Source organism: Melopsittacus undulatus, chromosome 1 (genome assembly GCF_012275295.1).
Source record: "Melopsittacus undulatus isolate bMelUnd1 chromosome 1, bMelUnd1.mat.Z, whole genome shotgun sequence".
Taxonomy (NCBI): Eukaryota; Metazoa; Chordata; class Aves; order Psittaciformes; family Psittaculidae; genus Melopsittacus; species Melopsittacus undulatus.
In genome coordinates this window covers 63,116,699-63,144,691 of record NC_047527.1, presented here as the reverse complement: position 1 = coordinate 63,144,691, position 27,993 = coordinate 63,116,699, and the positions used below count along the sequence as shown (strand labels likewise).

At 40.4% G+C, this 27,993-nt stretch overlaps 1 protein-coding gene across 1 annotated transcript in view; it reads left to right on the top strand.

Annotated features, from left to right (window-relative positions):
• Positions 1 to 17,674: 17,674 nt before the first annotated feature.
• The window catches only part of CTNNAL1 (catenin alpha like 1), a 55,674-nt gene continuing 45,355 nt past the window's right edge, over positions 17,675 to 27,993 (top strand). Inside the window, exon 1 of the mRNA XM_034060900.1 lies at positions 17,675 to 17,820. Coding sequence (XP_033916791.1) covers positions 17,695 to 17,820 — 126 coding nt within the window. The 5' untranslated portion in view covers positions 17,675 to 17,694. The remainder of the gene's footprint in view (positions 17,821 to 27,993) is intronic.

Sequence of the window (27,993 nt, the reverse complement as noted above, 5' to 3'; positions counted from 1 at the left end):
CCCAGTGCAGCTGCCAAGCACAGCTTATAGTGTGCTCAGCTTTCATGAATTTTTCCTTTTATGTTCATGGTGAATTTATAAAGCCATTTATAATAAAAATTCACCATAAGAGAAAAACTTTCAAGATATTTTTATGGAGTGTGTCAGAAGATTTACAGTTTAAACTGGGAAGCAGTAACTATGAAGTCATTGCCATAACCACGGTACATTTTAGTCATCTGTCTACAAGATGTGTAAGCTGGAAGAAAAAGGATTTTTTAAAATGCTGAAGGATATTTTCCCCTTTTCAAGAGGCAACAGAACAAGATTCTGAGATTGGCAGACTATCATGGGTACCAACTTTCTGTAAAGATACAGCAATGGAATATGGTTGAAGGAACTGAGTCATTGTGGCAAAAAAAATTAAGGGAACCATAATGCAAGGAGGGAACTAATGACAATTTCCACAATGCTTGGAAATCCCCTTCCAAACAAATAACAATGGCACAGAAAGCACTGCCACTAGGCACTTCAGCTAAAAGTCTCATGACAGTTGCGAGGTAGCACAATACAGGAGAAAAGACAGTCTCATGAAAATAAGTCCTGGGCCAGCTAGAGATTTATATGTTTAAAGCAACACTTCTGAATCCCCAGCCATAACGCACTAACAGCTGTTGAAGAGCAGAAAGCACTGATACACTTGCTGACAGTAAAATATCCTGCTTAATGAAGCCATCCATCTTGTAACAATCTCAGACTCTCAGTGGGTGGCAAACCCAGTCATAACTGGGTTGTTGCCATAGTCCAGCTCTGAGGTGCACAGGCAATGTATGGATATTTGCTGGAGGGGATCACCATCATCATTTGATCTGTCCCCAGTCTGATTCAGCACATAAACCAAGAGATAGGAGAGGAGAAAGTTTGATCTCACCTGGGACTGAGGCAGAAGAAGAAGGGAGTGAAGTAGATTCTTTCCCAGGCAAGACACTGAAGGACAGTTATGTGTTGTTTTAAACTACTTTTGGAAAGAGATTGCTATACCAGAGAACCACAAGGTCTAGGTCTACCTGTAATACTTTTCTGAGTGCTTCAAGTTTGGGGAAAACAGGAAGAGAGGGATGCAATTTGCAGAGACAGAGGTCCCACTTAGAATATCTTGAGTTGGAAGGGAGCCCTAAGGATCATTGAGTCCAAATCCCAGAACTTACAGAACTAGGGACTAAATGAAGAGATCTGCTAAAGACCTGGATATAGTTTGAGTGTCTTGGAAAGCTGGCTGGTAGTAAAGTTTGTGCTGCAAAGGACCAGTACCACATCAGTAGCTGACCTCATGATGCTTTACTTGACCTTAAAAGTTAATTACGGCAGAACTGAGAGCATACCCATCAGTTTAATTTGTTCCATCAGTGGGTAGGACAGGACACAGTAAACCAGAACTGAAGGTCAGGTTTGGGAGAGCTAGTGTAAAGCTCTGTCCATACTCAGATTCAACGACAATATTTGATATATTTAAGTGGCAAATACACCTTTTCTAGCACCCTTGACAGAGTAATTGGACTCTGTGAGAACAAAAGATGTTCCACTGTATTAAAATTCATAGAATCACAGAATAATTTGGATTGGAAGGGACCTTAAAGATATCCAGTTCCAACCGACCTGCTGTGGGCAGGTTGCTCCAAGCTCCATCCAACCTGGCCTTGAAAATTGCCAGGGATGGGGCATCCACAGCTTCTCTGGGCAACCTGTGACAGGGCCTCAGCACCCTCACAGGGAAGAATTTCTTCCTAATATTTAATTTAGGTGTACCCTCTTTCAGTTTAAAGCCATTCTCCCTTGTCTTATCACTACAGCAGGCTGGGCTGTGTCCTGGAGTGGGAGAGGAGGAAACAGGCTGTGCCAGGAAAAAGAGTGGTGCAAACTGTTTCCCCTCTATAACAAGGAGGATGCCTGACACTGTGAGTCAGAGTTCCAGGGTGGTTTAACTATGCTTCTCCTTTATATAGGTTAAATTGCTTGGTGGAAAGCCAATGGTCTGGGTTTATTTTAGAGAGAAACAGTTAAATCCTTTTGTTAAAAGTGTCTACTCTGGGTTTCCTTTGGTTAAGAGTGGTAAAGCTTCTTCACTGCATTATGCAAGGATTGGAATGATTTCCCATGAGATCCAACAGTACCAGTGTTTGAAGGGTGTTTTTCCGCTTAGCACTGTGTTACAACAAAGTGTAGCTTTTATATCAGTCAACTTTCCAGTTTGCTTGACAACTAAAACTCCCTGCCACTTGACTCAGCCTTTATGCTTCTTTCATTGCTGCATCTGTACCTGCAGCAATCCTTCAGTTCTGTAATTATGAAGCTTTATTACATGTAATGGAACTGATAACTTCTCCATTTTTAGTTTATTTTTTTGGCTGGTATAGTTTCTCACTGTGCTAATGGTAGTAGCAGTCAGTGTGAAAGTAAGCCTGAAGCATCCTCAGGCTTTACTATAATAAATATGCCTATTAAGGAGCCATCTACTATACAGGTACTATCTTTGTGTTTTTGTAATGTTTGGCATATTTTGCCCCTATAATCAGAATTAAATTATAGATTTAAACGATGCCTAGCTGCCTCTCATGTAGTTCTCAGGTTTCTAGCTTCTCTTAAGCAGTATATCTTAAGAGATTTACATAAGTAGTGGGGCATACTGAAGAGCAGCTTAGAAACACTCTCTGGCAGGAATGGAGTAGAAGCAAATGAATGGGCTGCAAGGAAATACACAGCCAAGCCAATGCTGGGTAGAGTGGATGGTGAGATGATGATACCAGTTAAAAACATCATCCACCAATGACTCAGCTTCTACTTGGGCAGCTTCCTAACTGTTCGGAATGCTGCCTGTTCAAAAACCATGAGTTATCACATATGTATCAGCAAAAACACACTGTGAGTCTCATAGTTAGAGCAGGAGATAGAAGAATCCAGGCATCTGTTTCTGACTTCGTTACAGATTTGCTGCAGAAGTCCAAATAAATGGAACTCTTTATTTTCCTCTAACTCAGTCTGCAAATGAGAGGAGAAAAAATCAAAAATCTATTTATGTTGTAAAATAGAAGTCTTGTCTTTAAGGAGTTAAAGGAAAAGCAGATACACTGAAGTTAGTCCTAAATCACTAACTCTTGTTGCTGTAGCTACTAGTAAATTCCTCCCTGTAAGAATGCCAAAATGAATTTAAAGTTCAGTCTCTCCTGGAAGTCTCTTGCTTTTGAGAAGGAGGGGAAAAGAAAGGCACTAGTCACATAAAGGCGTTCACTGTGGAACTGCTAATGAGCCTGCACTGTGTTTTATCATCCACGAGTTCTCTTTGTCTCCTTTTCTTCTAACTGCATTCTTGGAATGTCTTGCATATGAATTTATGAGACTATTTGTTTTATTGCCACATGTTTAACTGGATGGGCCACACTGAAACCTGAGAAATTAGTTTGAAGGGGATGGCAACCTGTGTCATTTTGGTTAACAAAAATTCTAGCTAAAACTGAAAGTTATGTGTTTTTTCACATTAGAATGCAAAAATAAATAAGTAAATAAATAGGAAAGCATTACGTTGAACTGTGCAAAAACCAAAATGCTATCAAGCAGAGTTGAACTGGAAAGCATAGGTTGCAGCATCAACTACAAGTACTCATGAGTTTTACATATTTAAAACATAGAAAAGTCACCTCCCTATTCTTAAAGTGAATAAAAAAGCATCTTTCGTAACTTGACAATTATAATCAAACATAGTGCACCTGCACCTGTTGATAAACAGAATTAACATCAGTCAGAAATATTTAGAACTGGAGTAATATTTTTCATACAAAACCAAACTGGAAATCCTAAGCTATGCCTGGAAGAGATTTATATGGGAATCAGTCCAACACCATCAGTGTAAAAAGCCCTTTGCAGGTAAGGTCTCTTCAGGTCTCTCACTTCAGAAGGCAGCAGCACCACTCACTTGCTAGAAGTGATGGATGTTCTGCTTACCTGATTATCTGAGCAATGGCAGGGAATGGGAGCCTCTCAAACACAGGTCCTCCAGCCATCCTTCCGCACCAGGTAATATCCCAGTTGCACTGGGTAAATTTCATTTCAGGGGAAAAGTGACAAATGTCAGGGAACTAATCTAAGTACAGAAATTTCATCAGCAGGCTTTTGGTTGTTGCGGTGTGCATTATTGGATGAAAGGATCCATAAAACTATGGTAAATAAGAAAAGTTATCAAAATAATATCATTAAAATGATGACAAAATAGTCTACTTATTTGATTTATTCAAATTCCCTTGAGATAAATGATACAGAAAATGATTACAGAGAAAATATAGAAAATAGTTATAGAGAAGAAATACAGGTTAGACATGTTAGTTGATGAAATAAGAGTTTTTAAAAAGTACACTTAGGAGATATTAATAGGGAAGGCAATCTTAGAAGCTGTGACTCTTTATTTCATAATGTAAAGAGCTGTTTCTTTAAAAACATCATTCCAATTCCTAACTAGCGTGTGGGATTGGCATTTTTTTATGAAAGGATACAAAATCTGTTCAAAAGAGTATCGAATACGTTTCCCCCACAAATATTTAAATTAATTGGATGCATCAATTTTATGCATTATTTACTATGCTCATTCATTTGAATGGTACCATCTGTGGTATGTCTGCATAAAATTGATTTCAGTCTCACTATGAAGTATTTGTTGAAAATAAATCTGAGTTTGCTTTGGAAAATATTAACTGTAGAAATCTGGTAAAAGCTCTACATACAACCAAGTAGAAGTTACCAGGGAATCTATAACGAATGATGTTAGCCTAATTTTTGGCTTTTAAATAGCAAACAGCAGAGTGTAAGAAATTAATGAAAATCTTGTTTAATGTTTTCCAGTAAAGCCTGTACTGGGAAAATAAACAAATAAATAAATCATATTCATTGCATCAGGCTGTTATAAATTATATGACAGGCTGTTAGCAAACGATTCTTATGTACTTTATAGTATTCCCTAAGACATCACGGATGTCTGGACCATATTACTGACACATAAGTAGTTGTCGCTGCATAAAGACACTTCCAATTTCATGTAATTGCTAGTTCAGGTTTTCCTTACCACGACTGATACATAGTTTCCAAGTCTTTCAGATGCAAAGGCATTTTCATGAACTACCAATTTTGTAACATAGTACTAGATATTGAAACTTAATCTATTATCTCTTCATCTTGTTGAACAAAGATGTGTTAAATATCCATATTCATAGAGTATCTGGAAACTTAAGTTTGTTACAGAATTCCAGGTTCCTGTTTGAATCTCAGATTGAGTCATTCACAGCTTTCTCCAAGTATTTAAGTCCTAGATCAGAATTGGTGATAGCTTTAGGTTCTTTGCTCTGCCTTATACCAGAGCAACAAGTTCCATGTATATTCATCTTACAGCTTAGCAAAATATGTTAGAGATATTGTTCTAAAAAGAAAGCTTTTTCTATTAAACTGCTTTATCTGCCTGCCTTGTTTATCTTCTGTGTTTTAGGGCTATGGAACAGAGGTGGCTAAGCCTGTCTCTGCTCAACAGGCTTAGATTTTAAACATGCCTCCAAAAATACTAAACTCTTCCATGAAACAATATTAAAATTAGCTGAAGAAATGGCTACAGTGAACTGGTTACTGCTTAACAGCTGCATGGTTGGATAAGTATGAAGAGTTCTAACGTTCATGTCGGATCATACTGATACTTTTTGATATAGAAGTATATAACGTAAACTGCATGACTTAGCAGAAAGAAAAGCAGCTATTAACAATAAGACCTTGACCTCAGATAAAAAATTGAAAGGAATGGGCTTAATTTAGCCTTTTTATCCTTGATAATAGTTCCTGGTATTGTCTTCTACTATGGCTGAACTTAATACAGTCATACTTTCCCATTTAACAAACTCTTCTAAGTTTCTCTTTAATTAACCATTTAGAAATTTTGTCTATATCACTGGAAAAGGATAAAAGTGTGCACAGCAACATGTCTCAACTAGAAATCATTAAAACACCTACTCAGCTTGTTTTTGGTTTTGGAGTAGTATGAGGTCCTGTAGGACAATAATACCATTCACTACTTCTTCTGACCTAGGATGCTCTCCAAGTTTGGGGTCTATAGAAAGTAAAAGCCAGAGGACTGAATACATCAATTCTCCCAGTCGCCACACAAATAATCCAGAGAAGGGAACATTAACCGTGGTTGGATCAGCTTTTGGTACATTCTTAGGATCAAAGGGAAACTCTTCAAAAAAAGTTCCCAGAAAATCTGTAACCAATTCTTCTGAGACAAAACTGCCAAAAGGGAACAAGAGGAAGATATTGTCTTCCTACTGGGAGCAAATATACTTCCCCTCTGTTGGAGATTGCCATTGATCTTTGGCTAGAAGAGTCTGTGTCTCTGAAAAGCAGCAGCATAACTGATATTCGTGAGTAGAAGATGAAGTCTGTCCCTACAACTACTAGGGTACTTGATGATCAGCACTGTTCAGGGTGAGCAGCCATGTCACACAATCACAGAGAGAAGGGAAAGGTTTCCTCTCTTCTCTCCCCAGTTTGCATCCATCTTGTTACAAAGGGTATAAATACAGAAAAGATGAGTAAATAGGGATGGAATGTCTCTCATTATCAACCATAGAAACACAATGCAAAAGCAGAGTCATGACAACAACAAATATTGAAAGGTTCTGTAGGTGCATGTTCCCTGTTTCTAATTCCTTCTAGCAATCTTTCCACATTAACCTGAGAAAACATGAAAGCATCCATAGGGCTGAACAGAGGATACCTTAGCAAGTGAGAAAAGTTACCAGGTGATAGGAAGTCAGAATACATCAGTCTCTGAAGAACAGAGTTTGAGATTACTAGAAGATAAGCTCTAGGAAGGGGGGATTCACAAAAGGGTTCTTTACTGGCCTGTACTTGACCTAGAGGACTCAGATGACAGCTGACTTCCGTGGAAATAATTTTAATGTCTGGGTATCTGAAGGGGTCTGACTCTTACTAAAGAATTTCCTTCAGTGGAATCCTAATGGGAGAAGCATACCAAAATAGTTTGTTGGATTTTATTCTTCTTTGCTCGAGTATTGTAACCAAGTATAACAGAACCAACTATAAGCAGGTTTGCTGTATTAAAATGAGGAATATGCTAATCCAGGGACTCTAATCATGTAAACATTTTCCTCTGTAAAAGCTGAGTAAAAAAACCTCCTAAGGGATAACAAACTCAAGATGTAAATGAGGAGGATGTTAACTGGAAAGGAGCAGTGATAAGAGAAATAAAAGTAACAGTCTAATACAAAATGCATGGTTATAGTGCAATTTCATCATGCACATTAAGTCTATTGGCATCAGTCTATATAAACAAAATTCCTGTTTGAAGATAGGAGCTCATGAATTTTATAAAGTGCCCTTGAGATGGTGAACTTTCTCTAAAACTTGTATTCGTACATGACATTTTTAAAGAAAGTTTGAAGAGAAAGGACCAAAAGAAGTCAAAAGTATTCAGTTTCATTAGGAAGGTGTTGGGGGAAAGCATCTTAAAGTATCTTCAGATATTAGAAAGAACATTAGGAGTGAAGAAAGAAACATTTATCCTTATACCCTTTAGTGGACTCTAGCATCATTTTTTGCAGATGAAAGGCAAACTGGCAGAAACATTGCAAAACATAATATGAGCTGTTCCAGATCATACTTTTCAGTCCCAACTAGATTTTGAAATAAAAAGGGCATTATATCATAAGTATATTAGTAAAATGTAAAGACTGAAAATATCCTATTGAATCTATTAATTTTTCCTAGATTTAGGTAAGAACTAATTGTAGGGAATGCAGCAGTTTCTGCTTTGTATCAGGATGAAGACAAAGCTTGTCTGAGATGCCTTTAAAAAGAGAGACACCACCCTGAAACTTCCACAGCTGAGCACCCACATGGGGACTGAGAATTCAGTTTCAAGACATGGTCTGAAGCTGACTAAATAGAGATCTAAATAAGGTTCAGTAGACTTCTAAGTGACCTGGACACCACGATACAATGATCAATGTGGATATTCACTTTCTGTCTTGTCTCTGCCATGCCCACTTAAAAAAGCCACACAAATCCTAATTGCCATCTTTCAAAGTCAAGGACAAGATCTGCTAGAGCTAAAAGAATATTATCATTTGTTGTATTCCCTCAGCACCTTGATCATAACTTTTGAGAGGGACAGAGAAGTAGATAAAATACAGTTGTTGAACAGTTCCTGTGGGAAGGGCTGAGATTCCCTACCCAATGCATATCAGTATTTTAGCATGACAGGTAGAGCAGGGAGCAATTCCATCAGGATGTAAGCATTAATACATCTTACTCTGTGATATTTTAGATTTAAAAAAACATACTTTTAAAACAGTGACACTTTTCTAATTATGCTGCTCTGCTAAGATACACAGTATTTTAAGAAATCAAAACGGGTACATATAGTATAGACGTGAAATGAGGTCCTGAGAATCCTGAAGCCACTTGTAAGTTCAAGAGCTGACAAGAAACTCAAAACTCTGAGAACACAAATTGCCTCCTATCACTTGGTTTATCTTGCCTTCAGAGAAGCAGGATTTTTGCCATTAATTTATAAATAAACAGGGTCAAAGAAAACCCTGTTTTCAAAACTTTTGCCTATTAGGACCTGTCTGCATTACAATATTTCGCAGAAATGATTGATATTGCACTCGTAAGTCAGTGCAAATGTCAAGTTCTACGTGAGTCTTTTAGTATGTCGAGCATGACTGAAAAGGAGAGGTTTCTAGATTTCCAGTTACTTACATTATGTTTTCTAGAACATTTTATACTTAGTATTAAATTCACTGAATGTACTTATTACAAAAATCCTTGTGTTCCCTTGGCAATAGCTAGCTGCTTCCCTTCCCATTTCAGCTGCACTTACAATTTTCTGCTCCAATTCTGATACTCCAGCATGTACTCTCCTGCTGCCAGAAACAGAATTGAATCTTACCAGCTGCCTGTAAGGGGTTAGACTAATGATTTCTCCAAACAGTACATTAGTCTAATTTAGCAACAATGCACCATCTATCTTTTAGCATTAAAAGTATTTTGTTAGTAATGCATATTAATGTCTTTGTTGGGTTTAAGTTGGTGTGTTAACTGAGAAACTATGACCCACGTTTTAAAATGAACATATATTAAACCAAAGTAATTATTAGTACCTTTTTAAATAAGCAGTTTTAAGTAATGCAATGACCACAAATCTAGAAGCTGACCTTTTATTTAATTTTTTTGAACAGAACAAGGTTAACTTAGCAATGTCACATGAGTAAAATTCCTTAACAAGTGTCAACAGTGCAGAGGTGTGGAGGTATGAAAGACACAGTGTCCTTGGATATCCCCAGTTTCTTTCCTTAACAAGGTATGAGAAAAGAGTAAAGGAAAATAGAGCAACTGGGATAACTGATACCCAGTGAAACACACTTTTAGATGTTGCAAGGAATTGTGCATGACAGCAGTCAAAATAGAACCCATGTGTATTAGTATCTGTGCAATTTTTTCGTACGATCTCATTAGCATCACAAACTGCAGACCAATGAGATTTTGATAGTCAGCCAGCTGATGCATGTTGCAATTATCCTTCTCTCATGTAGTTCCCAGTACTTTCCTTACATATCTGTGCAAACTAACACCATATCCATGAATATTTTTAAATTGCTAACATCTATAAACAATATATTTAAAAACAATAGGCAGACGATTCAAGCTTTTCAAGGAATGTGGCATTTATTGCATGACTAAGCTAGCAAATGCATATTTGAAAAGAAAATAGCTTCTAATCTTAGTATTCATTTGCTGATGAATTAAAATCACCAAGTTATCCAGCACAATTCAAAATGAAAAAGCTGACATACCATTTATTGTAAAGGCCACAGCTATAATAGGAACGTCATTGTTTCCCTTTCTGCTGGTCCCACACATTCTTTTTAATCTTGATTATTTGTCACCCTGTTAGGGACTTCTTATGGTAATGAAATCCTTTTGTCAGTGATGTAACCGGAGCCTTTTGCTGCATTTTCCCTTCCTACGTAAGTTACAATTGCAGTTACAAACACTGTGGAGGTTTCTTCTGAATCATACAATTGCAGATTGTTCGAAGGAGACACACGTTCCTGGCTGTTGCTAGGTGGCAAATGCTCTTAAAGATTTTGCAGGCTAGAGATTTCTTCAAACCTTTAATCCTCCATATTTATTTTATAACCCACAGGAATGATTAGAAAAAAAAGACAAACCCAAACATTCAGTGCTAGGATGATAGAAGATGTGAAAGAGGTAACACATTCGGAGTCAAAGCTTAATCCCATCCCTAACTACAGGTCAGTTCAAGGCTTTCATGAGGTATGATTATTGTGTATCTGCATGTTGTGAAGTTTCTCATGCCTTCTTTTAAAACTAGTGTGTCAGCTCCTGTTTAGAACAGGATCCTTGCTGTAATAAGTAAGCCTCAGCCATAGTCCTGTGAAAACTATACATGTATGAAAGAAGAACTTCATGGACTGCAAGGAAAATAAGCCCAAATTATTGCTTAGCATCTAGAAACTAATCATCTAGTTGATTTTGCCTGATAACTTGCAGCAGCACTGTTTTGAAGAGTATATTGATGCATTGATAAATCTATATAGTGTTAGTCTGAAAAAGGTCCTGTAAGCTACCATTTCTAGGCAATGGTTTTATAAAACTGCACATTAATTCTTACTAACAGTTCAGGATGAAACTGTATTTTTTATTTATCTCTTCTGAAATAAGACCAAATTCACAGCTAAAGCTAAACTGATGAGACTTTTCACCTTCAAAAGCTGTCACACCAATGTCAGTGTTAGATTCACATCCATATACCACTAACATTTATTAAAGCACAAGGAAATGCTAAATAAAGCAAAAAATACCAGACTTGATTACAGAACAGCTTCAGCTTCTCCTTTTACATCATACCTGTGTAAAAGTCACAGTTCTCTGCCTATCACATAGACAAGACCCTGCGAAGTTCCTGCAGCTGGAGAACACCAAAATCTCTGACTAGCACAATACTTGTTTCCTCCTATGTGTCTCCCTCAGAATCCGTCCCTTATTCTCACATGACTTACTGTGCTTTCCTTTGGCCTGCCCTTTTCTCATTTATTCCTACTCCATATATTTAGCCCGTATGCCAGGCTCTCAAAAAATAGTCCCGCTCAATGTATGTGAAGGGTTCAAGGAAATTTGCTTATTAGTCTACACATAAATACTCCAAAATTTATTAGGAAAAAAAAAATAAAAGTTTTCAGAAATCTTTTCTCCAGCTAAATTTAGGAAAACTGTACAAAGACTACAAAAGGCATTCTCTGACTGTCTCATCGCATTTACATGCATGCCATTAAATTTCACCTTTGTGAGCCAGCCTGATTTTCTCAGCAAAACAATGACAGGAATTATTCAGGTTTTTGCCCTGACTTTTTTTTAGGACAAAGCTATGTCATTTCTTCTGAAAAATGAAAGAATGAATCATTCTAAGACAACACCTGACAGAGAATCACACCGAAGTTTTGAAGTTCAGCGTATTCACATACAACCAAAAGCATGGGTCTTATGATGGAAAGTCTTGGGCAACTCTAGCAATATCCATTGGTTGAGATATTTTCTTACCAATAAAATCTCATATTATCATTAAAAAAGTAAAATATCACAGGATAGAAAATTATTCCCTATGTACTTCCCTATCTCAGACATACTTCTACAGGTTTAGGTGGCTTGGGTACAAAACATCAGTGAAAAGGTAGGATGCACAGGAAATGTATGCTTCATGTCTGTACTCTCAAAATTAAGCTACTCATTACAGAAGTCTCTTGATGCTGCTAGGATTCATGAAGCACACTGGCTCCTTACACTTGTTGGAGAACTGCCATGGGTAACTGTACTTTTACACGCTCTGTAAAAGAGGCAGTCAAGCCACAATGGGTTATTAATAGCTGATGATGCAAACAGGATCCCTCATTTTCTTTGTGACTGTCATAGGAAAGAGAAGTGTTTTGGACAGGTACCACATTTGGTAGCATGGCCAAATAGCTGTTATTTGCTGAGGACTTTGACAACTACCACCTTGTAAACTCAGAGGAAGCCACTGTAGAAACCATCCTGTGTCAGACCTCACTGTGCCCTCTTCCTCTCTGTGCTCCACACAGGCTGGCTGGCATGGCTCCACAGCTGCTCATACAGGGTACCCGGGCCAGGAGAGACCTGCTGGCCACAGCACTGGGAGGAGGAGGAACCTGGAGATAGATGCTGCAAAGGCCCATGTGGATTCAGCTCCTTTAAGTCCAGTCCCTCTGCTCAAGCAGGGCCACCTAAAACAGGCATCCGGGCTAAAAACATTGAGAATAAAAAAGAACGCTAATAGTAGTCCTTTTGATATGTCTATGCATTATTTTTACATCCCACTTCTTCCTCTTCATTGTTTCTGTAATAACTGCTTAAATCCCATTAGATATTAGGAAAAAATCTTCACTAAGAAGGTAGTGAGGCACTGGCACTGGCTTCCCAGAGAAGTGGCGGCTGCCCCATCCCTGGTAGTGCTCAAGGCCAGGTTGGAAGGGGCTTTGAGCAACCTGGTCTAGCGGAAGGTGACCCTGCTCATGGCAGGGAGGTGAAACTAGGTAAGCTTTAAGGTCCCTTTCAACCCAAACGTTTCTATGATTCTGTGACTGTGAAAATAGTAATTCACAAAATGACAAAAATATATAGTCACAGCCTAATGCAATGCTATCTATGTAAACAAGGTAATGTTATCTTTGAAAAGTGAAGTATTTTACTACAGGCTACAAAGTAAACATAAAAGATTGGTTTTATGAAGAAGTGTAATATACTTTGGAGTTAATAACCACCAGTAATCAGGATTTGATATTTCAATGCTTGCCTTCCATCTTCTGACATTTCTCAAAACCCTAACAGTTTTAGTTATCTTTAAAATTATCGATTTTACAAATTGCCTGCAAAACATCCTCACCAAAACAAAATTAAAAGTATGATTTTGCAAAGTTTTAGAGAAAACTGGAGGTAAACAGGGGAAAAGCTTAATCTTAAGAGTGGATTTCTAAATTTTGCCTGGAAAGATGATTGATGCACTTTCCCCTCCCACACTGCTCTAACTGTAATCTCACCTGGAGGGAAGAGAAGGAGCAATCTGACACTCAGCCCACTCAGCTCTGCTTTCCAGACTGCAGCTGGTAAATAAGAAAGCAGCAGAGGCACTGCTTCCTCTCACCTCTGGATATTTGGGATGCTCTCTATGGGAGGATAAAGAGCAATTATCTGCTCTTGGAATTCATCCTCACAGTGTTATTAATCTAGAGAATTCCTATGTTTTATCTGATTCATTGCAAGCATGCATGGAAAAGTGCTCATTATTAAAACTTACCGAAAAGCCCTCTTATCCCATCAGCTGGCTTTTACCACTGTTTTGTTGCTCTCCCTCCAGTTTCTGTCTCCTAGACCTGGCTTTTTGTGGTCAGAAACTGATAAGCTCCTCTTCACAGCACAGAAGTTCAAACCCATCTTGACTGCTTAAATGGCATCTGCTATGCTGAATGTGCCTCAACAGCACACATGCAGCAACTATAACTTGTTTCCAAAGGGATAGACACAAGGTTTATTCCCATGGGAAAGGTTTCTGTCCTCATCACTGACCTTATACCAGTCAATATGACCAAACTAGCAAAAACATTATTTAATCTGCTTAAGTGTTACCATCTCATTTTGGTTTAAGCAGACCAGGGAACACACACATCTTAGCTGGAAGGTATGAGCAGGTGCTAGCTAGTCCATCAAACTGAGACTGTCTGACAGTTTCTTCAGACAAGCCATGGTGTGGGTAGAATAAGATATACTTACTCATTAGTACATTTCATATCATTCCCATCAAAGCTAAGAAGCCAGCATCAATGGTCAGACCCCTAACTACACATAAAAGCTCAGAACACCCTTCTCAGGAGTACTGTCACTGTCAGGGTGACTGCGGGGGGCACTACCTTAGAAAAAAGCCACAGTAATGTTTTCTCCTGCGAAAGGTGCTTAATATATGGAAGACAAAGATAAAGAGCTAGATGAGGCAAAAATGGGTTACTGTCTCTGTGGGAACCTTTCACCAGTCATAGAACCCAAGACTGTGGGGGATCCTGGGCAGAGGAGGAGAAGGTGTCACATTCTTGAGTGAAGTCTAGAAACAATATGAGGAGGAACAGATTGACACGTTCATAATACTACAAGGATATGAGTCACTTCCTTCCCCTTGACCACTGACAAAGTTATGAAGTTAGAAATATAATCCATTAGAGGACTCTTGTCCTCTATCGTTATACTTCAAAGGCTTTTCAGATGCAAGGCAGAGCTAAACAGTACCACTCTGTATATAGGTTTAGTCTCTGTATATAGATATTGCCATGGCCAGTGGTCCTCATATCATATAGGCATGAGGGGATTCTTTTTGAGGTGATGGGAAATATCCCATGTGGACTGAAAGTGAGTACATGCAAAATATCCTACTGCTATGCATTGCATGTGTAAGGTGCTCTCCCAGAAGTATGTGTTGGCATGCCAAAGGTGTGGTTGCAATCTATTGCACGGGCTTACTCAATTATCTTAATATAGTTAAAAAGCACAAGTTAAGCCCCAGGCTATCATGTTTGAAGATCTCCTCAGGGTGTCATCAAAGGTGTTAGTCTGCAGCATGCATGTGTTACATTACAACCATTGCAACATGCATTCTGTTTGCCCAGCACAGGACACAGAAGCAGAGCATGTGGTTTCTGTGTTTAAACTGGAAGCACCTGAAGTGGAAAAGTGGGAGAACTAGGCAGTGTTGTCACTAGCACCACCCACTAATGCTGCTTCTCTAGTGAAAACAAAATGAAAGCAGTAAACGAGTGGTAAATTGGGAACAGGACTTCTGTCTGCGGAAAGGCACTGCAAAGTTCTCACCAGTTGTCCCATCTGTGTAGAAAATTATTTTTAAACTGCTATTTTTGCTACTGTATTTTATAGAAAACTTGTTTTCTTTTAAAATGTGAAGTTATAATCTTTAAAAATCATCATTAACCTCTGATATTAACTCTGCTTTGATTCAGAAAATGTCACCCCTGGGAAGTCTGATCTGTTTTTTCATTGAAGACAGACAGCTGCCTCTGAAATTAAGTGGCACAGACTTAGCTGACCACATCAAATTATAAACTACATCTGCATCCAAGTGCGCATGTCCTTCTAGTTCATTTCTGATGCAAATCATAGTTTCATATCTGTAGATGTTGACACAGATAATTTATATTATGGTAACATTCATAAAACAGTCAACAAGTGGGAACTAATGATTCTAAGAGAAGAAACAACCTCAAGTACAAGGGGGAAAAGGAAGACAGCAAAAGAATGCCATTCTCTCTCTGGTTTTACTGACACTTTGCCTGGTGTACCCTTCAGCTGATAAGATTCACAAGTCTCTTGAACCAGTGTACAGACCTGGAGAGGCTGCAACCACACCTGACCTGCGTACTCTACCAAAACCAAGAGAACAACAGCTGCTGACAGAGGCTTAGAATTGAGAAGGGAAAACAAATGACCTGAAAAAGAATGAAAGATGATGTGAGAAAATGAAAATTTTAGGTGAAACCCCCCCAAAAAAAATCTCAAGTGAGCTCTAAACCACTTTGATCAAGCATGACTGGCATTTATTTTAAGTCTACACCAACATTTAGATGTTTTTGCACCACGGCAGATTTAAGCCTTCAGTTCTTTCCTGTAACACTTGATGTTATGTAAGATGTCATTTTAGAAAATATGAGACCATGTTGGAAACCAATTTCCTGAAGAGCTAGAAATAGGATTGTATCATTACCTTGGGTTAGACTTGCAGTTCTGGCAATCTTTTTTAATAAATATGGATACCTCCATAGGACTCCAAAGGACGACAAATGCTGTCCTTTATCTTATGTCTAGGTTCCAAAACTGTGCAAAAGATTCTTTGTGCAAAAGAGGTCAGAAGTCCTTGACCTAACAACGTCAGAAAGCCAAGGACAACTTTACAGTGCTGTGTTGTCTGAGAGCTGAGCAGTCAAACACAAATTGTCAGTTCTTACCAGGACCCTAAAGAGTTGTGTCAGACAGAACAAGTCTGATGAGGAAAGGCTGAAGGGGCTCGGGGTGTTTAGTGTGGAGAAGAGAAGGCTCAGGGGGAATCCTATTGCTCTCTACAACTTCCTGAAAGGAGTTTGTGGTGAGGTGGGGACCAGTCTCTTCTCCCAAGTAACAAGTGATAGGACAAGAGGTAACGGCCTCAAGCTGTGCCAGAGGAGGTTTAGATTGGGTATTAGAAAAATGTCTTCACCAGAAAGGGTGCTCAGGCATTGGAACAGGCTGCCTGGGAAAGTGGTGAAATCCCCATCCCTGGAAGTGTTCAGAAACTGTGTAGATGAGGCCCTTAGTGACATGGTTTAGTGGTGGCCTTGGCAGTCCTGGGGTAGTGACTGGACTCAATGATGTTAAAGGTCATTTTCAATCTACTTGATTCTATGATCTGTTGTTTACTAGCCCAGACCCCACATTGGGCTTGTTGGGTCACGCACAGTGCCACACTGAGTTAACCCACTTCTGGGCTGGGGCTGCATTGCACCTCGGCAGCTTGGACCACAGCCAAGGAGACTTCTGTTCCGTTTCCACAGTCTTATGTAGACAAGCCTGTAGATGAATCAGAGATATGGAATACATGCAGCCTAATTAGACCAGTAAGCATTCCTGTCTTGACACTTTTCAAATGCAGGGTACGAAATAATGTGAAATGAGTTTACTCCATTTTAAACCAGAAACAAACAAACACCCCCCAAAGAAAATCTTAAAAAGAAATCCCGCCCAAACGCCACTTTTATTCCTCTGAAGTTACTTTTGCCTTCTTCTTGCCAGACCAGCATATGCTTTAGCACCAAGGATACACATGGCTGCTGTTCCCCGAAAGCGGCCCGTGCCGCTTTCAACCGGTCGTTGAAAGGCAGAAACCCTTCCCTTCTGTGGGCGGCTGCCAGGAGAAAGGCTGATGGAGTACAGCTCAGGAAGCCCACCACTCCTGCTGGAGGCTGGTAAATACGCGAACAGAGAGGGGGGTTTCACTGTCTCTCGCAGAGCGCACGGCTCCCTGGCCCGCCCTCTCTTACCCCGCACCGGCGTCCCGACTTCGCGGCGGGACGTGGTGCCGGTTACGAGCCCTGACTCCTATACCTGGGGCCATTCGAACCCTTCAGCCACCGCGCAGCCCGGATGTCCTCCTCGGGCAGAGACCCTCCCGACGGGCAAACTCCCGGTGGGAGCTGTGGTGGAAAGGACCAGCCCCAGTGCCCACCCCCTCCTCCTCCGGGGTGACAGAAGGCAACAAGGGCGAACGGTGCCCGCTACAGACGGCGCTGAAACCGGCGCTGCCGCTTTAAATCTCGTCCCGAGGGGCGTGGAAGGGGCCGCGAAGAGGGGGGGCTGAGCGCGCGCGCGCGGCGTCGCTGGGCGCCCCGGCAAAGGCAGCGGTGCCCCGGAGGGCGGGGGAGGGGCGCGGCGGGGGGCGGTGCCGGGCGGACCGGAGCCGAGCGGCGTTCGGCGGGAGCGGAGTTGTCCGGGAGGGAGCAAGGAGGGTGGTAGTGGGGGTCGCGGCGTGGCTCCCCCGCTATGGCCACGTCCCCGTGCAGCAGCAGCGGCGTCTCCTCGTCGTCCTCGTCGGGGCTGGGCGCGGATGCGGGGCTGGAGATCCGCACGCGCTCCGTGGAGCAGACGCTGGTGCCGCTGGTGTCGCAGGTAGGAATGCCGCCGCGAGAGCCCCATCCCCCTTCCCCAATCCCACTCTCCGGTTCCCTCTCCCCATCTCAGGGGGCTGCCTCTCCACTTTCCCGCCCGGGACGGAGCTCAGCCGCCTCCGAGCCGAAGTTTGCGCGCCCGGGTCGCGGCGCTTCGTACCCCACATCTTGCGTGGCAGCAGCGGCTTCTCTCAGCCGCTCCCCTTCCCTCCCTCTCTCCCTCGCGTCCCGGGCCCGCAGTGCCCATGCCGGCGCCGGGGGGGATGCTGCCCGCACCTCCCTCCTCGGGAAAGGCTCCTGCGTTCCCCGCAAGGTCGCGATGCCGTTGCGTAACGGCCCCGGCGGGAAGGCGCTGCGGTGCCGTCGGCGCTCTGAGCCCCGCGGTGCCGCCGCGGGAGGGGAGGCGAGGGGCCGCGCCGCGCCAGTTCCCGTTGCCCTGGCCGCACCGACCTCTTGCCCCGTGGTTTTCCATTCGGGAGTGTTCGCCTTACCCTGCAGCTTGGCGGTAGGGGTGCGGGGGGTGGCGGAGCTTTGTGTTTTCGCGGTCTGGTCAGAGCGGTGCAGTGATTGGAGCTCCTGCCGCACCCAAGGGGAGAACCTGGGGTTTGAGAAGTTGAATAACGTGCAAAGTGTGTCTCGGTGACCCCTCAGCATGTATCACAAAGTGCGAAATGAGCTTAAAAAAAGAGAAAACAGGCTTTCAGGTTTGCTAAGTAGTTATGTGCCAACCACTTCGCTGTTGTTTTTTTTTCTTTTAACTTTTCTCCTTCCCCCCCTTTCTTTAGATTTTTAGTTACAAAGTTGGCATTTAATACAGCCAGTGTAGTGTTTCTTTCTTGCCAAATAATGCCTTAAACAGCACAGTGTTTGCTCTGTAGCAGCTTTTGTACTTTGAACGCTGATTATTAAACTTAGCAAGTCAAAACCTATCTGTTCAAAATCTTTATAAGGAATGTGTAACAGCTCTACAAAAATAACTAGTCCTGGTGAGGTCAAGTTATGTTTATGCCATCGTAGCCCATCTGGAAACAAACTGTTGTAAGGCTTGGTTTGCATTTGTACAGCTGGGCTGCAGGAAGGGTTTGTGATGGGTAATTTTGTTTCAGTACTTAGGGTAATTTGTCTTTCTCTGTTTGGAGAAGTCAGTTCGAAGAAGGAAGAAGCCAATCGAAGGAATTAAACCACTTGTTCCAAGACAAAGTAAAATTAAAGTTCAGTGAATTTTCTGTTTCTGAAACAATTGAGAGGGGTAAAATGCGGACATCACTTTTCGGAAGCAGAAGAACAAGCAGAAGCTCCAGTTGCACAGGCTGAATTTAATTGCATATGTTGAATTCTTATGTTTAACAGATTTCTATGGAGACGTGCATGTTCTTATACCCCTGGAATACTCTTTAAGAGCAGCAGTCTTGTTTCTCTGTGGATTCATTGCATGTGTAATATGTCATGTGTTATTTCATTGACTGCAGAACCGACAACTGCATCTTCCAGAAGTGCTAAGCATCTTTCACTCCCCCTGTACAGAGTGTGAGGTGCCTAAATGTTTGTGGACTCTCAGAGCTTTCTCTGATCCCGGTGAAGCACTCCAGCCTGCACATGAGCGTGTTCCCCTGAAGAGTGAGCACTGAGCTCCGTTCCCATTCAGGATGAAGTTGCTGATGGTGTATTAGAAGTAGCTTCCTAGCTTGCCTCATGAAATGCCTCACTTGCTGTGCTATCAGTTCTGTCTGTACTGTTCCATCTAGATTGTTCAGTAGAGGTCTCACTGTCTGGCTGTGTTTAGATATTTAGGCAAGAAAGAGTGTTTATGGAGTACTTAATCTCAGAATTTGTTTTTATGTTCTGCATGAGCTATCTATCATCAGTAAGGGTCAGGAATTTGTTTTTCTGCTTGTATGACATACACTTGCAAAGGGTTTTGTTTTGGCTGTGAAAATAACTTCACAGTTTACCCTTTTGTTAAAAGCTGAGAAGTGATACTTGTATACTACTGGGAAAAAAATAGAATGTTGCTACTGCTTTTCACTACTTATCTTAAGGAAACAAAAGGTGCCCTGTCTGACAAAATTGCTTTCAATTTCTCTCGCAAAGCTAGATCTAGTTTCTCTAAGCAAAGGGGGAAAAAAAAGAGGCTGCACTGATTCTAATTTAAATTCATGTACCATATAAGTGCCTCGTCCTAATTGATGTGTAATACTTTAAATGTATATTTGACCTCGTGCTCTTACTCAGCAAATATGAGGGTTATTTTGGTTTGATGTGTTTAATTGCACTTTGCAGCTTGATTTTTCTGATAGACTGTGTAGTATCAGAGTGTATTTGCTGCCTCAGTGGACTAGATTCCTGTTCTCCCAGCAGGAGTAATTACTCTTGGAGTCATTACTGGATATGTTTATTTATACATTTGTTTTTAACACTTACTATTTACAGAGCTAAACTAGGTCTTTGTTTTCTCTAGATCTGTTCAGACCCTGATGTGGCTGTCTTCTAATAGAGCCACAGACGACAAAAGAAGATGGCAGATTTAAGCCATGGCATTAAGCTTGTTTGCTAACACTTTTATTTCCATGATCTACATACTTATGCTGTGAAGTGACTCATTCTACACTGTTATGCAAAGCATGTGACATGCAGTTGAGAAAACAGCTTTTGGGGCCAGACCCCACAGTTTTCTTCAGAATTACCAGAGTTCTCTTTGCCTGGATAGGTGTCTTCAGTTCACTGCTCTACATCTGAATAGTAGAGTGTTCTTTAAAATCTAGACATCTCCTTCGCTGCTGCTACCTATTTCCAGTCTATTTATGTTGGGTTTTATTTTTTATGGAAAGTTTTTGGCAACAAAAGTCAGGAAGGGTGTTTAAAGTGGTCAGTGCTGACTCATTTAATAACAAGTCATTTAAACAGTTAAGGAAAGGCAAAGACATGGAAAAAGCACTTTCCAGGATGTGGCTCCACCAGGGACTTCCTCGGCTGCCATTATATACCTGTTTGATAGTCAAGCTGCAGTTTGGTATCTTCACAGCTGTAGGAGTCTGTGTAAAACTGTTCTGAGGAAGCATGCTGAGAAACTGCAGAATAGGTTTTTGTCAGCCTTCATAGTTAGGTACTTGGGAAAAGTTCACTGAGCGGGAGCTTTGTCTGTATATGTTCACAAAGGAGCAAAGTAAATTTTTGTGGTTGAAGGTGACCTATTCTCTAACATCCTGAGTGTAGACCTGTAAGATTACAGCTAGCTGCTCAAGCTGTAAAAAGCCCATTTTGTGATGGGCACTTTGGAGAATGGTCATGTGCCCATATATTACAGAATTTTTTTCCAACTTCTGTTTCAGGAGATCCTGTCAGAGGTTTCAGTATTGGCTTGACCTATATAGTCAAAAGAAAAGTGTAAATAACTATAAAAAGCCCATGATACCAATGTTTCTGAACGTTGTTGTTGTCACTCTTATATTCAGTGGCATATGCCTTGAGGTGGATAAAGATAGTTCTTTATTATGGTATTGTTTCCTTGCTTTCTCTGAAGCTAGCTAAAATAATTCCCATTTTAGTAAAAATTGTATAGTTATATAACGTTACAGAATGTTCTGCCAATATTGTGTTTTTCAAAAGTTTCTGGAGTTATGTGTTAGAGCCCAAAGAAGAGCCATGAGCAGATGTTTTCCTAGCTATGTGAAAAGCTCATTGATGCTGTTTACTGAAGACTGAAGTTATGACTTTAGCCATACTGGATCAAGCTAGAGATCTGTATATAATCACTAACCTTTTCTCTGTTTTATATTGTCGTCCCTCAGGGAATTACTGATACAGAGGCAAATGTTGTTTTAATGTGTTTATGAATGATCTGAATGTTGGAATGATGAACCAGTATGTTTGACAGGCATGGGAACTCCCCTACAGTGGGTTTGGGGATGTCTGATATGCTGCAGGAGAGGGCTGCTAGACAGGGGGATAGGAAGATGGAAAGGTGATCTGAAAGGCAGCGTTTGAAGTCCAGCAAAGGTGATAATACCAATCCTTGCATCTGGGCCAGGATAGCACCACACAACAGTACAGGCTGGGATCAGCTGTCTACAGAGAACCTATGGAGGGAAAGGCATAGTGGTCCAGTGGGCAAAGAGTTGAATTCATGGAGTCCGCAGTGATGGCTTGCTGCATGCTGGGTTGTTAGTAAGGGTGTAACTGGCAGGCTGAAGAAAGGATTCTTCTTTTTGGTTTGGCGATTGGGTGAGAGCACCTGGAGTATCATGTCCAGTTCTGGGCTCCTCAGTACCAGGGAAAATACTGGGAGCATACAATTTAAGTGGTGAGGTTGAAGGAAGTGGGTTTTGTTTTACCTTGACGGGAGGCATTACAGTCAGCTGAGACCTAGGTTTCACATAGGAAGCTAGTATCACTTTAATTTGCAGTGGTTTTTTATCTGGCCAGTTGCAGATTTTAGTGTGGTCTGCAACTAACCACCTAATGGCCAGATATGGAGAAGACAGGAAGACCGATCCCAGAGGTGTGTGGTGATTGGATAAGGAGCAATAGACTAAAGTTGGAACATTGGAAAGTCTGAGATTTAAAAAAAAAGCCTTTTCTAATGTAATAGTGGTCAAGTACTGGATGTAGGTGTAGAGCACCTACAGAGTCTGCAGTTTTGGAGATGTTCAGAACTGACTGGATGAGGGCCTGTGCAACGTGCTCTAACTGTACCTAGTTTGAGTGGGAAGCTGGGCTAGATAACCCTGGAAGTCCCTTTCTTAATAAACAAGTGTTTTTTTCATGGAGGGATGTATTGTAATGAGGGGATTTTGCTGCTGAGGAGTAATGGTCATGTAGGACCTAGCTTTCATGTAGGCAGCCAGGATGGTACTTTCCCATCTTTAATCTGCAGTGATTTTTTTGTCTGGTGTTTTGTTTCCTGGTCAGTGTTGCAAGATGTTTCTGCAGTTCTGTAGTCAGACCTTATCTTTACTGTCATGAATAACTTAGGATCACCAGCAAATTCTCATAATTTTATTACCTGCTTATCTCTCCTCACATTGTATGATTATGTCCAATAAATCCATATCCCAGCACAGGTTTCTGTGAAACTCCATTGGTCATCTCCCTTTATTAAAGTAAGCAATCATTTACTTCCTTCATCTTCCTCCTCACCATTCTCTTAATGAGTTAAATATTCATTCAAAAGGCCTTCATTCCACCCCCCACCCTCCCAAAGACTTGCTTAGTGTCTTTTGAAACCTTTGGTATGGACTTTGTTTCCCAGTTTTCTTTAAGCAAAGTACCTCCCTATTCATGTAATCAGTGATGTCTACAGAGAAATCAATGTTTTGTGGGGCAGGAATTCCTTTAGCAAACACCGTGTTGAGTCTTTGCTAGTACGTATTTATTTGGGTGTTTGCTACTTCTGTTCTTCCTAATTTTTTTACTGATTTGCCATGTACCAATGTTGTTGCGTGAACTCCATACCTCACCTGTCAATGTAGTTTCAAGCAGGATATTGCATGAGAAAGCTGATAGGATCCATTGCATCTTCAAGTCCCTTGAAATCTTGGTGAATAGCATCTAATGTTGGTAAGTTGTTCCAGTCCTTTTCATCTAATATTTTCATAGCCTCTTCTGCAGCCACTTTGATTCCACACAGGTTCTCTGCGAACCTCACATAGATACATTCTGGAGCAGAGATCGCTTCACTTTCCTTTGTAGTTGAGCAGATATATGAATAGCTGCTCTTCTCTGTTCTTATTGTCTGTCCAAGGGATAGGGCAAAGCTGTGTTAAGCAACTGAGTATATCGGAGTTATAAGTCCTGAATAAATGCACTGTAATAGCTGATAAGTTACTGTATGTTTAGTGGAACTAATGTTATTCTCCATGGAACTGAGCAAGCATGTTTTATCAAAGAGAGGGATTTAAAACTGTAGACACGGAGTTCAGCATGTTCCTGTTCCGTGTCATGTTCTGTGACACTGGTCTTTCTAGTAGTGTCTTTTGGAAAGGTGTTTTGTGGTCTTGGCTTGGAAATCCTCAGATGAGTGGAACCTGGTAGGTTGCTTATGTTGTAACCAACTCTGAACAGCAACTCACATTCAGTTTTTCAGTATGCTTGTAGAAATGGACCTTAGTATGTCTCCTTACTGAAGGATATTTCCCCTGGATGTAGCAAAGGAGCTTCAGAAGGCTTGTTTTTTGGGGGATGTACACATGTAGTGCTAACACTGGCCAAAACCTATGTAAGAAGTTTCTGTGTGAGATACTTACACATTATACCTTTTGCTGAGTGCTCATTTCTTCTAAACTTAATAACTGCAATAGTAATCTTTGGAATTATTCAGTCATGGATTTGTCTTAATGGTTTATTTGCAAACAGCTGTAAAGCAGGAAGTGCTGTAGTAAGAGCACTGTTAGACTTCTAACTTGATATCGCTGGCTTTTTATTCTTGGAAGTCTACGAAAACTGGGGAGGGGGAGGGTAAATGCACACCATGTTTTTCCTATGTGTTTTTCCTCCACAGTTGTAGTATTGCAGTCATATTATCGTATTGCAGTACAGTCTCATTGCATACTTACTTTTGAATTTGTTTAGAATCAAATGTGTTCTCTCTCCTTTAGAGACCAAATAGAAGTGTCTCATGTACTCACTGGACAACATTAATAAAATTAAGGAGTATGTGTAGCCTCACTCCCTTCCTGAACTCCAGCATTCAGGCCAAGCTCTTGTGCATTTCAACTTCACTTTCCCATGCAGCAGCAGATTGACTGACAGAATTGTTCCAGCAAGTCCCTTGACTGCCTTGGCAGCCTCACTAGGCGTTTTTTGGTACCTCCAGGTTTTTCCTTTCTCCACTTCTAAGATGCTAAAGGATTCTTTATGGTGCCAGGGCTTGTGCTTTGCCCCTAACGTCTCTTTTTGGAGGACGGGAAGTTCCTTCTAGGAAAAAGTAGTGTAATCCATATTTGTTTTAAACTCATTGCTTTCTTCAGTGCATCTGGGAGGGCACTCCTGAGTGCCTTCATTTTAAAATGCTTCTTGAGTGCTAATCTTTATTGTTCAGTACTTCTTGTAGCTTGCAAGCTTTGAGAAGCTGTTTCTTCCCTTTTCCAGGATTTTCTTCTTTGTGAATTAATTTGGTACTCACTTTAGACTTGAGACTTGCCACTATTGTTGAGTAATGAAACTATGAATAATGCTGTAGAGGCTTGCACTGTAACTTGTACTGAGGGAAGCACACCTCCTGCTAAATTCCACTTAGTTTACATCCCGTACCACCGAGAAACTCCCATGGATGTAGAGTCATACGCATTAACTGGTCTGGAAGCACGTGGTATGCTGCCTGTGTACAGAGTTGCACCTCATTAGTTTTAATTAGTCACTAACTCACTGACTCTTCCCCTCCGTTTGGTTCCATAAGCGTTGTGGGTTAAGTTGTGAGCTTGTGGTCTGTATTACAAATCTTCCACTTGATACAAATTTTTTTTTTCTTGAAAATGAAGCTTGCACCAGTTCAGCTGTTATGCAGCCTACAATTGGTGCTTTGTACCCCTAAAGGATGCTGAGACTTTGTCTTTGATTTAAGCAGAAAAGTTAATCTTATGAGTTTATCATTTGGCTGTAGGTAGTGGGATTATTTGAGTCACAGTATCAGTCATATTTCTGGGCTGATGTGGTTGCAGGTTTCCCTTTGCTGAGGCTAGTTTTCAATTGAAAGCTATTTAGTCATTGAAGCTACATTGTTATGAAATAGTGAAAGGGAAATAGATGATAATTTACAATTGTGGTTTTCAAGGTATGCTGGGGAGCACAGGACTACTTTAGAGTATCCTAAATAAGTAAATGAAATTATTTTTCTACATTAATAATTAATAATGTTAATATCACTAATAATATGCTGGTTTACACATTTTATCATGTGACCACCAGCACTACTATGAAATAGCTGTGGTTTCAGGGTGGTTTTTTTTTTGTGTTCCCTCAGATGGTGAAATTGGCTTTGAGTTACTTGGCTACTGATTTATAATGTTCAGTACCTTAGTCTTTGATATGATAGATGAGTCAGACTAGCATTTCAGGTAGCTGAAGTAAGATGCTTCTTATTGACATAGCTAAAAATCAATTGCTGTTTTTCAGTGGAATCTTATATTTCAAATTTATGAGATCTGATTAATGAGTTTTCTGTAGATTAAAAACATTTTTGTAGTTCTGCAGTAGAGCAAGTATTAAATCAAAGCTGCCTCACAGTGATCCTGTACAAAATGAATTAGAGCAGCCTTCTTGCTAATCAGCATTGTTAACAGATGGTTTTAGACAGATTAGGTAGGGAAATCCCCAAAGGATGAATTATGAATTAATGATTGCAAACAACGCTGATTATAGTTTAGCAAAACTACTGTAGGGTACCCTGAGCTTATGGCTTTATGCATGGATTTATTTTGTATTTATTAATTCACTGACAACACATAACCCTTGCTAGATAGAGCCTTAAATGGTAATTTTTACTCATTGAATGGTATTGCATTCCATCCCCAGTCTTGTTTAAAGCTAGTGGGGTGAATGAATGTTATAGACTCTGATGCCAGCTTGTAAATGTTAATCTACTTTAGATGGTGAATGGGATGATTTCTATTCTTTATAAATAAAATGAATTCTCAAATGGTAAAATAAGTCCTAAACACAAGTTACAAAATCATGTTGGAACAAATCTCACAGTTCTTTCAGATGTATATAGAAAAATAAAAAATAATGCTGGCTTTTTTTCTTAGAGAAACATTTTTGTATTGACTTTTTGTATTAAGTGGAATGAATGTAACTACACCAATCTTGTATTTTCAAATAATAATAGAATAAAATTGTGCTGCATTAACGTAATGTTGTAAATGTAGGTTTTGGAGTGCTGTTTCTATTTATTTATTTATTTATTTTAATTCACAGGTGTCAAAATCATTTAGAAGGGTAATACAGTCCAAAGTTGCAAGTGCTTAACATGTAGGAGCTAGACCAACGTATGGAATGTTCCCTTTTAATTGCCAAAGATTCTTTAGTGTATTTCAATGTTACATTTAAATATTCTTGAATTTTCCAACTGAATGAGTTTTTGTTGCTCTTTAGCTCTTCAAGGAAGCAATCAGAATATACAGGCTCTTTAACATAAATCAGATAATGGTTCCTGGATTATATGAAGTTTTTGCTTTGTTTTGCACTCCTGTAGGTGGATAGTAGTTGGATTTGCATAGCCTTTTCCAGAGCACACTGTATTTCTCTGTTAATCCCTAGGGCAAGTGTGTCCTTTCAAGATGAAATACCAGGTGTTGCTCTGAATTGAAGTGGTATGCTAAAGTGCTGCTAAGGAAACCTTCTCTGAAAATGGCTGGAAGAACTCTGCAGCATGCAGTGCAAGACGGATTGAATAGCTGGTGTTTGTGCCTGTGAAGCTGCCTGTTTATGGGACTAGCAAGCAACTTTTTCTGCATTTTCAGGAGCCAATCCCAATTTGCATAGAGAGTTCTCAGTCACAGATGGTATCAGTGTGTTGTCCTTGCTGTATTACAGTATCTGATGTTTTAGTTCCACAGCTCAGAGCTGGCTGAGGTATTGTTTGCACAAGCAGCAGAAGGTTAGTTAGCAAAGGCAAGTTAGTGAGGAAAGCCACAATAATACTTTGCCGTTCAGTCTCTGGGTTTGAGGTTACTTGTTCATGTTAGTAAATGGAATTATTCCTGAGATTTGCATCTCTCTAGTGCTGAAATCATGTCTGCATCTGATTTGACCACATCTGAAAGTATATTGTAAACAACGAGCTTCTCTCCAAGGTGGTTTTGTTTTCTTAGTCTTGCTTGTGCCCAGGATTTCTAGGTGTAGAATGAAAAAGACTAATAGCTTTGTTTGTTAATTTACCCATTTGGGTAAGAAGATATTGAACTGGAGGGCAACTGGAGGGGAGGAAAATGTACTGGTTCCTATACCCCTAAAACAAATTGAGTCTCTTAGCTTAAGTTCACTTTTTCTCATGAGTTAGGTGTGCATTTCAGCAAACTTCAAGACAGCAGTTGAGTTAGAAAGCCAATTGACAATAGAGACCATTTTGGTTTTAGATTGTTTTATGGTAGTTAAACGTGTTTTCTGATGCTCAGTATACCTGTTGATGCACGTACCGTATAATCAGAAGAGCTTCAATTGGACTTTCAATTTGAAACAT